This window comes from Nicotiana tabacum, chromosome 1, assembly GCF_000715075.1.
Source record: "Nicotiana tabacum cultivar K326 chromosome 1, ASM71507v2, whole genome shotgun sequence".
Classification (NCBI taxonomy): Eukaryota; Viridiplantae; Streptophyta; class Magnoliopsida; order Solanales; family Solanaceae; genus Nicotiana; species Nicotiana tabacum.
In genome coordinates, this window is record NC_134080.1 from 203,980,515 (window position 1) to 203,992,095 (window position 11,581).

At 33.2% G+C, this 11,581-nt stretch overlaps 2 protein-coding genes across 3 annotated transcripts; one reads left to right on the forward strand and one right to left on the reverse strand.

Annotated features, from left to right (window-relative positions):
* The first annotated feature begins 745 nt into the window (after positions 1-745).
* LOC107813375 (equilibrative nucleotide transporter 3) lies at positions 746-4,688 on the forward strand. 2 transcript variants are annotated; one of them, XM_016638639.2, is made up of 9 exons: positions 746-1,132; positions 1,241-1,261; positions 2,177-2,332; positions 2,421-2,564; positions 2,667-2,772; positions 2,897-3,072; positions 3,153-3,313; positions 4,029-4,287; positions 4,398-4,688. In XM_016638639.2, the coding sequence occupies exons 1-9, from the start codon at positions 1,085-1,087 to the stop codon at positions 4,506-4,508; spliced, it is 1,182 nt and encodes a 393-aa protein (XP_016494125.1). In that variant the 5' UTR covers positions 746-1,084; the 3' UTR covers positions 4,509-4,688. The 2 variants fall into 2 exon arrangements, with proteins under 2 accessions (XP_016494125.1, XP_075112142.1); XM_075256041.1 differs by having other exon boundaries at positions 759-1,132; positions 1,241-1,351.
* Positions 4,689-4,841: 153 nt separating this feature from the next.
* On the reverse strand, positions 4,842-10,289 carry LOC107813374 (beta-amyrin 28-monooxygenase-like). Its single transcript, XM_016638637.2, has 3 exons — positions 9,322-10,289; positions 6,542-6,729; positions 4,842-5,366 (listed from the first exon to the last, which is right to left on the reverse strand). The coding sequence occupies exons 1-3, from the start codon at positions 10,265-10,267 to the stop codon at positions 5,064-5,066; spliced, it is 1,437 nt and encodes a 478-aa protein (XP_016494123.1). The 5' UTR covers positions 10,268-10,289; the 3' UTR covers positions 4,842-5,063.
* Positions 10,290-11,581: the final 1,292 nt, after the last annotated feature.

An 11,581-nucleotide genomic window follows, 5' to 3' on the forward strand; every position in this document is an offset into this window, starting at 1 on the left:
GATTATCCATAACACTACCCATAGCGTGAAACTTAGCTAAATTGAATCAGAACAGTATGAGCACTAATATCTACAATGTAACAAAGAGAAAGTTTTCTGAATGTATCCCAGTACATGCAACCAAATCCGAACAATTTTATAGTTGAAAGCGAGAAGGATATTACCAGCCTTCTTCTAAAACTCGAAGAAGAAGAGTCTTCTCTGAAGTATAAACCCTAGAAAACTAGATTTGGCGAAATCGAGTGCGAAATTTGATGAAATCCGAGATGTCCGGCACCATGAAGATACTAGGAGTCGATCGGTGATGAAATCCCCAAAAATTAACGGTAGAAAATGTTGTTCGACAATTTCGTCATTCTGGATGGATCAAAGCTCGAATAGATGGAAACGCAGATGGAGAGTAACATCGGAGTGAAGCTCGTGATGAGAGAAATCAGAATTCCCGCTCTGATACCATGTTAACTTGAAGATTTACGAGCTATGGCAGAAATGAGAGAAGGAAAACCCTAAAACAGATGAGTGGAAAGAGAGAAAAGAAGGGTCTGTTTCCTTGGACCCATTTCTTTCTTATTTCTATATTTAATATGAATATTACAACCCTGTATTTATATTTACAGTAATGAGACTATAAAACTAAACTAAAAAATAAGGAAACTACAATTGGGCCGGGAATGTAGGATATTCTTATTGGGCCAGCCCTTTTCCTCTATCTTGTCCATTATAAGTGCTAACAAACTGGCATTTAGATTACCAGTCGGACTGTACAATAATAATTCAATCTCATAGTTTTTCACATTAGATTTATATTAAGATATTTTACAACTCCAACCTCCTCCTCTTCCTCCTTATTCTTCTGAATTTCAGTTTAATGCCTTTTACATTCCCATTTGTTTTGAGAAAATATCTTTTGGATATAAACATGAGTAACTTTTTAGTTTCATTCCCATTAAGCTGTAGATGATTTCTTGATATTTTGTGTATAACATTTCGAGTAATTCTGCTCACCAAAGCTTAGACGGGAAGAAATAAATTAGTGGTTTTTGTCTTTGTTGGAAATTGTTGATATAAAATACTTTGTTCAGCCATGACTGTTGCTGATTCAAGCAGAATTTCAAGTCCAACTAGGCTTGAGGTTTATTTCAGACTCTCAATTTTTGTTACCCTTATTATTGTTAATCCTATTAATGGGATTGCAATTTAAATTGCTGTTATTGATTGAGATATGTATCTGAATTTTCAGGGGAAATATAGTGGAATGGTGGTATGTTGGATTCTTGGACTTGGGTCACTTGTTGCTTGGAATAGTATGCTTACAATTGGAGATTACTATTATGCAATTTTTCCAGAGAGTGTCCCTTTAATCATCTTTTTGTTTTATCTATTCTTCCAATAGAGTTGTAATTTGTACACATTTGGGTCTATCAGAAACAACTTCTCTATCTTTTCATAAGGTCTGCGTACACATTACCTTCTCCTGACCCCGCTTGTGAGAGTACACTGTGTTTGTTGTTGTAACTGGAATATATACAAAGAAGAGAGAAGGGCAAAGATCTTCATTGAATCCTTCAATATACATTTTTTTTAAAAAAAATTTGTTACATTGGGGGAAGGTGGAAGAGGGACAGTGAGAATTGAACACACACCTATTGTACGAGAGAGTACCACCATTTTAGGTGGAGCTAGGTTACCGACAAGGGGTTCGATTATTTGTGAAATATTATGCCCTATAATAGGGCAAAAACAATTTTTTTGGTTATATATACACTATTAAGGGAAGATTCTATAGAGTGGCAAAAGGGTTACTTTTGCATTGCAGGTTCATATCCTAAACGTATTATATTTTTGAATTACGTTGTGTAAGTTCCTGGCTCTGCCACTGCCCACCAGTACCACTAGACTGTAAGCTGTTGGAATTGATTCTGTTAATTGACTTTCATTTGGAGAGTTAGGCCCTTTTTGTATGAATGAAAGGTGAGAGCAAGGTTGCTGTGTGAGCCTATGACCTCCAAATAGTGAAAATTTTGTAGTTAGATGGGTTAGTAATAACTACGTTACAGTATAATCATAGAAAAGTTGAAATGATGCAATCCCGAATGACTTGATTAATTTTTCAAATAAAATGGCCCCAAATTTCAGATATCTGCTAACTGGTTTTATTTTGTCATGTACAATGAAGAAATACCATCCTTCAAGGGTTCTTACCCTCGTTTATCAGCCGTTTGCGCTTGCAACAATGGCAATTCTTGCATATAATGAGGCAAGAATTGATACAAGAAAGCGCAACCTAGCTGGATTTACTCTTTTCTTCTTAACCACATTCGCGCTCCTAGTGGTATGTTCTAATGATTTTCCTAGTCACTTCTTTCTTTTCTAATTTTTGTTTATCTAGGTTTGACTTTACTTTTCACGTCTTGAACTAGTTGGATTTGACCACATCAGGAAAGGGTGGTCTTGGAAATTATATCGGTTTATGTGCTATAGTCGCTGCTTTTGGAGTTGCAGATGCTTTTGTTGAAGGTGGGATGGTAGGAGATTTATCCTTCATGTGCCCTGAATTCATCCAAGTAAGATTCAAAATTCTATTTTTCTTCTACGTAGTAAGTTGCTATTATAATTCTTGAATCACATTTGCAAAATGTTTTATTGCGATTGTTATGAATTTGCAGTCGTACTTAGCTGGTTTGGCTGCCTCTGGGGCTCTCACCTCTGCTTTAAGGCTAGTGACTAAAGCAGCTTTTGAAAAGGCTAGTAACGGTCTTCGCAAAGGAGTTAGTACGTGATCTGAAATCCTGTCCTTAGATAGCAAATGAAAAAAAGGAAATACTTGTAACGTGGTTTCTATTTGAAAAATTGGTCCATTTCCTTTGTCAGAATCTTGCGGTTGTTGATTTTGCAGTGTTATTCCTGGCTATCTCCACATTCTTTGAATTTCTATGCATTCTTCTGTATGCATTCATCTTTCCTAAGCTACCAATCGTTAAGTACTACCGCACAAAGGCAGCAGCAGAGGGATCAAAAACGGTTGCAGCGGACTTAGCTGCAGCAGGCATCCAGACTGAAGCAACCAAAAGAGTACATAACTTATCCTTAACTAAAAACTTTGTTACTGATTTTCTGACCTTACGTTTGATCTACTCCTGTTAACTGAACAGGCTGATAATAGTGCTAAACAATTGGAGCGCCTGAGCAACAAACAATTGTTTTTTCAGAACATTGATTACTTATTGGATTTGTTCTTGATCTATGTCCTGACTTTGTCAATTTTTCCTGGATTCTTGTACGAGAATACTGGTACCCACAAATTAGGCTCATGGTAAGTTTGCTCGTCTCTTCTCAGCTGGCGTTTTTGTTATGACCTGCATTCAGTTCTTGCTAAATTTTTTGCTACACCTTTCAGTTTCTCGCTCGAACTGTTTCCCTTCATAAAAGAGTAGGCTTTTTAAGCAAATATACAGAGAGAGTACAAAAAACACATACACACAACTATTTCAATCTGAAGTAGTATTCTTGTGTAAGTACATTGGAATAACATGCTTTGAACTTGAAATCTTAAATAGCACACCATTTCATGCAGGGCCGGAGCCAATGTGTGACATACGGGTTCAGAAATAGCTTTTGCTTAGACCCTGCATTTGTATTAAAAAGTTCATTGGATATGTAAAAATATTTACTTGCAAACCTAGTAACTAAGACGAGCTATGGGTTCGGTGATAAATTCAAAACCCATAAACATCAAATCCTGGCTCTACCTCTGATTTCATGGTCTAAATTTTGAGCACGTGCAGAATCAACTAGGTTCCTAGGATTCTCACCAAAAATAGATAATACCTGCTTTTGAGTTAAACTTAAGTTGGTTTAACTACAACTTGAATAATAAACTAATTACTAGAAGAAGACGCTTCCAGTAGACTATTATTACTTTGTAGAAAACTCATGCATGCAAGAAACATTCGATTACATAGAGTATATGAAAGGGTTGATCTGCTACATGAATTATGCCAGTAAAAGGAAAGGTCTTTTTGTTTCAGGTACGCTTTAGTCCTAATAGCAGTCTACAACATGTTCGATCTGATAGCAAGATATATTCCACTAATCGAGAGAATCAAGTTGAAATCACGAAAGGGCCTAATGATCGCAACACTATCTCGTTTCTTGTTCATTCCTTGTTTTTACTTCACTGCAAAGTATGGTGATCAGGGCTGGATGATAATGCTCGTATCCGTCCTAGGATTGACCAACGGTTATCTCACTGTTTGTGTCCTCACAGTTGCTCCTCAGGGATACAAGGTTGGTAAAAATTATTTCCAGAGTCTATACAAAACACAAACAAAAACTCTAATTTCTTCATTAGTTAGTGTTTGCTTAAAGTTTTAAACTTACTGATTCTGCTTCATCAGGGGCCTGAGCAAAATGCATTGGGCAACTTGCTGGTGTTATGCCTACTGGCTGGAATATTGTGTGGTGTTGCACTGGATTGGTTATGGATTATTGGTAATGGCACATTTTAAAAGACCAGATTCTTAAAATTTGATAGAATCATATGGCTAGCTGCATCTTGGTATGTATATAGATATTGATAACAACGTCATACACAGTAGGTGTGGGTTCAATTCTCACGCTCTGCTCTTCCCCCTTTCGCTTCCCTAATCCCCTATATAATAGATTTTTTTTTTCAACAAAAAAGATTATGAGGTCATCTCTGTGTTTGAGCTGAGGATTGATGGTATATGCCTATGTGTCAACTAGCGCGATACATAAGCAATCAGCCTACCATCCTGCATCAACACACACCCAAAACCAACACGCGAAGCGTCACAATAAACTGTATACAACCCCTATCTTGAAGGCAACACCAAAGCTAGAGCCGTAGTCAAAGCAGTCTTGAGCCTAACAGTCAACCAGTCATAAGAAAAACTAATTCATGCATAATTTTATTTAGTGTTTGGTTGTCAGCATTAACTAGGATACATCCTTTTGCATAATTTAAATATAAAGAGGCAGCTGGTGCACTAAACTGCCGCTATGTGTGGGGTCCGAGCAAGGGACAGACCACCAAAAAAATCTCACACAGTAGAAAGGGTAACAGGATATCCAGCTGTGGGGATGGGTACTAGGAAATAAGGCCACAATATCTTTTCTGAAGGATCCTTAGCTTCCCACTGAAAGTTTTTCAGTACATTATGAAGGAAAACAAGAATCAGTATTCTTGCAAATTCTCTTCCTGGACATATTTTGTGTCCTACACCAAATGGAGCTGATGTATAAGGAACTAACTGTCCATTTCCTTCAAATCTAGAAGGATCAAACTGTGTAGGGTTTGGAAAGTATTCACCATTCTTCTGTGTGACTCCAAAACTCAAATATATCTGCAAATTTTAGAGAGAAAAAAATGCTCAGAAAGTCAATAGGTAAAAAAGAAGAGAAGAGTTACTGAAATGGGATATTAAAACTTTTAGGGGTCGTTGGTACGATGAATAAGCAAAAATAATCATGTGATAAAAAGTTAGTACCGCTTTATCCTTTGTTTGGTTACTAATCCTGGAATAAGTTATCACATGATTAAAAATAATACAGGGATACTTATACTTGCCAGAGGGTGGAATAATAATCTCAGGATAAAGCAATGAAATTGACAATCCCAGGATTAATAAAACATACCAAACAGTCAGTAAGAAATAATACCAATATAACTAATTTCCAGCATAACTAATCCCAGTAGAACTAATCGTAGCTTAGCTTTCCTTCAAACTAAACGACCCTTTAGTTATATACACTAAAAATTAATCAGAACAACAACAACAACAACAACACCAATAGCAACAACAACAAAACTCAATATAATGCTACAAGCGGGGTTTGAGAAAGGTAGCATGAGCCTGTTTGGCTTAGCTGATTTAGTGTAGCTGATAAGCATTAGGTGCTGAAGCAGATTTAAAAAATAAACAGTTACCTGTTTGGATAAAAGTGTTGAAATTAATAATAAGGAGCTGAAGAATTGAGTATACGAAGAGTTTTGTTTTAAAAAGAAGTATTTCATGGATAGAATAGTAAATATTTTGGTCAAAACTAAAGTGCTTATAAGCTGAAATTTGATAAGTTGGGGGAGACCAACTTATGGCTTTTGGCTTATTTTTGGCTAATAAGCACTTTCAATTTTACCAAACACGTAGATAAGCCAAAAAGTGTTTATAAGCCAGTTTGACCAGCTTATAAGCTTAGCCAAACACCCTCTATGTACGCAGCCTTTACCCTTACCTTGAAAAGGTAGAAAGACTATTTCCAATAGACTCTCGGCTCAAAGAAAGATGAAAAGAAACCAGTAGCAACAAGCAATAACAACTAAAAGATAATAAGAAAACGAAGCGAATGAAACAACGTTTAATAATAGAAATCTAAGAATTATGGAATACAAGACTAACACTAATATTGCTGGCCGTATGGAAACGAAAAAACGTTCGAGTACCAACTAACTCTCTACCCTAATTCTCAATCTCTGCACCGTCCTATCAAACTTTCCATTAAAAGGTGGAAGAGTACGTACCTTCCATCCTTTTGGTACGAGGAAGTCATTATAAGTGATGTCCTCTATGGCCTCTCTGAAAAGGCCTTGAACAACTGGTGTGTCTCTTAGTACTTCATTCACAAAGCTCCAAGTTTTCCTCATTTTCTGAATGTCATCCCAGCATAGCACTATCCTTGGCATCATATTCCTTGCAATCTCATTTTGCTCTGTCATTTTAGATCCCCAATTTGAAAAAGTCAGAAAATTTTAAGAATATTCATACAAAGAATCCCCATTTCGTTTGCCATGATAAAGAGCAGTGGTGGATCTAGAGTATATAGTATGAGTTTTCAAGAACCCAGTAACTTTTGTGTAGACCTTGTATTTTTATAAAAAAAAATTCCACTATATATCATAGATATCTAATTGTGAACTCAGTTATTAATGTATATTAATTTGAGATTGTGACAGGAATCCATAAACATTAAATTCTGAATCCGCCTTTGATAAAGAGAATCAATTCGTAGCCATCCGGAAAAAAACTAATGACAATCTGTAGCCACAAAATAAACCATACAATTAATAGCCCAAAACCGTTGCCACTTCCCCTTCAAATTTCAAACTTTTCAACTCCGTAGCCACTAAATTCGGTGGCTATGATTCAACGAACCAAAGCAAAATTTTCAGAAATCATTGTCTTTATGGTTGTGAAACTGAACGCACAAATCAAATCTCTGATCAGGTGAAACAGAATCCAAAGATATTTTCAATTTGAAGATTCTAGCTAGACCGTATCTAAGTAAAGCAATAAACGAGAAAAAAGAATCATTTTATCCCATGGTTACGGTGGATACAATTTTCAATATAATGACACCATATCCACACATATCAAAAGAGTCTATTTTTAAAGTTGAAATAGCAACTTTAGTAATTTTGTCAAAACGTAAAATTGTATCATGTCATTTAGTAATTTTCATGTCATTTTAGGTACCTAATTTTTTCTTATTATCAAAAGATTATGTAAATTATTTTTAATTTTCGTTGTTGTAGATTATGTAAAGATTATGTACATATCAAAAGATTATGTAAACGAAAGCAGTCCGTCATCTTCAAAGTAATATATTCTTATTGTTATGGTTTTCGTTTCATAGGTTTATTTATTTATTTAATACACAATAATATGTTCTTCGCTCTTTAAATCGATACTCCTTTACATACAAAGAACATAAATGTACATTCAAATAAATACTATATAATGGATATAAATTGTCAATAACTACCATCATTATAATTTTTAACACAATATTAAATTCTAGAACATCTTTCATATATACATTTTGCTATATCACTATGTTGTAAAATGCACGATACACTTTATATATACAAAATTTATATATTGTAGAACAGTCTATATATACACTTTGGATACATAAAAGCGCCCGGGATACATTAATGATATATTATGTATACATTGCAAGATGAAAGATACATTCTATATACAAATTTATGCAATGTATATACTAAATAGACTGTCACTATACAAAAAATATACTAAAATAGACTATTACTATATAATTTATATACAATAGACTGTGACTATACAAAATATATACAAAATAGACTGTCACTATACAAAAATATACTAAATAGGCTGTCACTATACAATTATATAAACTAGACTGTCATTATACAAAAAATATATAAAATATACTGTCACTATACAAAATATATACTAAATAGACTGTCACTATACAAAAAATATACAAAATAGACTGTCACTATATAAAAAATATACAAAATAGACATTTCAGGCTATTAGATGTAATATGTTTGGGCCGAAGAGTCATTTCGTGTAAGTAGGAAAAAATAAGGGCTATTAAAATTTTGAGAGGCTATAGAGGGAATGTTTTGTAGAACTTCATTTCTAGAACCCAAGCATTTAGAGACGTTTGGATAAAAAAGGTCAATGTTTTATTTTGGCTACATTGTTGGGATTTTTACCCTAATAACCGTTTGGCTTCACCGTTTATTTTTCTAATCAATATATATATATATATATATATATATATATATATATATATATATATATATATATATATTATACATTTAATATATATACTATACTATACTATATCTAGTTTTAGTTTAAGCGATTAGATCTGTCAGATATTTAGGTTAATTCTTCAATATTTTTTGTGAGGGATTGAATTTTGTTTTGGCAGAATTTAGAATGGAGTTTAACTTATGTACGCTAATCGGGTAGAGTTTTTAATTTTATCAGGTCATTTAGAAGGTAATTAATTATAGATAATTATCCGTAATACATAAATGGAAGAGCTTACTTTTACTTATATATATATATATATACGGACAATGTATAAAAAAAAATTACACTATCAATTTAATCAAAAAGATAACTACAAATATTCATCTAAAAGTGAGATTGTGATACTAAAGGTAAGGCAGGTGGTATGCTATAACAAATGACTATGTGTAAATTTTTTACACCGTTGGGTTAAGTTTACTTACAACAACATAAATTTTCATAACAAACTTTATATGATAGATTGAAAATAAAATAATGACATGTAATAGGCCCGGTATTTTTGTTACAACTCAAAACTCTTGTATTTTTGCTTAACTAAATAAGGGCACCCCGATACACAAAGTATCTCGTATTTATACAGGGTTCAGGAAGGGTCACACCCTAAGGAATGTTATATAGACAGCCTACCCTAATGCAAGTATTAGTAACTGCTTTTACGACTCAAACCTTTAACCTATAGATCGTGCAATTTAATTCGAAGAGAAAGAAATACCTTCCATTATTCCATTGAAGAACTCAGGTTTCTCTTTAAGGTACTTCATGACCAAAGTTATAGTTGTAGCAGTAGTATCATAACCACCAACAATAAATCCAAATAATTTATCAGCCATTTCAACTTCTGTCAAGTACTTGCCGTTTTCGTCTTGTTCAGTAATCACTTTTGTTAACACATCAACTTTTGGAAGATCTGGATTTTCTTGTAACTCTACTCTTCTTTCTTCAAAAATGGCCTTCATTTCTTTCCTTAATTCTTTCCCTGCTCTCATTGCCTTATAAAATGTTGTACCAGGAAACTTTATGTCCATTACCAAAAGACCTCGCGAAAAAATATTGAATTTTTCATAAAGATTCAAGATTTTATCGGAGTTTTCGATCCCCATAAATACTCTAGTAGAAAGAGAGAAAGTAAATAACTTCACTAAATCATATACAATCACTTCATTCTTCCCCTTCCAATAATTTTCTAAGTGTAAATGTGACATAATGTCCATAGTACTAATGAGACTATCTACATTTTGTGAGTTCAAGAAATAACTCATAACATTTTGTGCCCTTTTTGTGTCATGTTCTATGGGTACAAATGATGTAGAAGGGAAGAGTTTTTGAATAGAAGAAGGTCTCCAACCAATGACAAGTTTGTTGCCATTGTTGAATATGAATTTATTGGCTTCTTGACCTGAAAATATAGCTACATTTTGGCCAAGTAATGAGGTTTTGAAGACATTGGATTTGTATTTTTTGGTTCTTTTTTGAACAAATTCATGGACCAAACCATAACGAAGTGATACAAGGAATTCTATGGTTTCTCCAATAATTGGCCAACCAAAAGTCCCTGGAGCTAAAGGGAGTTTTTCTTTAGGCTTGGCAAGGGAATATTTGAATAAAAATTTGATGATTATAGCAAGTGTGATTGCAATAGAGAGGAGGAAGTGGTCCATTTTGCCTAAGTGTGGTGTTCAAGTATACCATACAAGTAACCTGCAAGATTATGAATAGGAAAAACGTTTCTACCGTATATATAGTAATATTGTGATATTGATTGTTTTTTTAAAAAGAATTAACCCAAATAGTCACCCACATCATCTCTTAAACCAAAAATAGCCGGTAGATGTATAATTCATGTATATAATATGTCTAACTATGTATAATCAATGTATAATCTATGTATACCAGCTACCTAATCACTTAAACAAAAAATAACATGTAAATGTATAATGTATGTATAATTATATGTATATAATCAATGTTCAATTTGTGCATGCCGGCCACCTAATCTCTTAAATTAAAAATAGTTGGCAGATATATAATGAATATATGTATAATTCATATATAATATATATAATTGTGTATAACTAATATATAATTTATGTATATCTATTACAAAAAATAAACATTGAACCCGATCGATTATTTGTATAACAAACTCTTTTTCTGTTTCTTGCTCTGGATACATAGCATGGGTTTTCGAGTATGATCTTGTGGAAGCTGACTTTTTGTCTCCAGTCAACTATGCATGTGTACATTGTTGCATGTAGTAGATAAATTATCTTGCTTTATTTTAATTTATTAATTATTCTATATATATATGGACGATTACATGTAATTATTATCTTTTAATTAGGTGACCTAATATCATAAAAAAATTAATATAATAGTATATAAAAGTTAAACTCTTATTTACATTATACTTCAATACAAAATTGTACAATCTTTTATCACCTATGTTTCCGAACATATAAATTCTTCCATTAATCAACACTATTAGGTAGAGTTTCAAGTCTAAATAACAAGAGAGCATGTGAATTTTTCCAAAAATCACTTCTACTCTTTAATCTCCAAATATTTCAACCAAAACTAGGGACATATAGCTGTCCGGCTAATAAGATTATGTATCCCCTTTAAATTTGGATAAAATATCGATTTTCTCAAACACTTCGATTTAGTCAGATTTTTTGCCGAATATTCTATAGAAAAAATCTCATCTCACCCCAGAAAAAGTACAATAAAAATAAAATATATAGCCTAGCTTTTGTAGGAATTCATATATTGATCTTGAATATCGTGTTGATGAACACAAAAATTAAATGTACGTCGATTTGTTGTGATACATACGTCGAGTCGTAGAATTGAGAGCTGAACACCTCTTTAATTAATCTTTGTCCTACATGCTATATTAATTATCTCTTGCTTTTATTAATAGGATAAAATCATACAAATTGTCCTTCGTATTAAGTACATCACACGTTTATTAC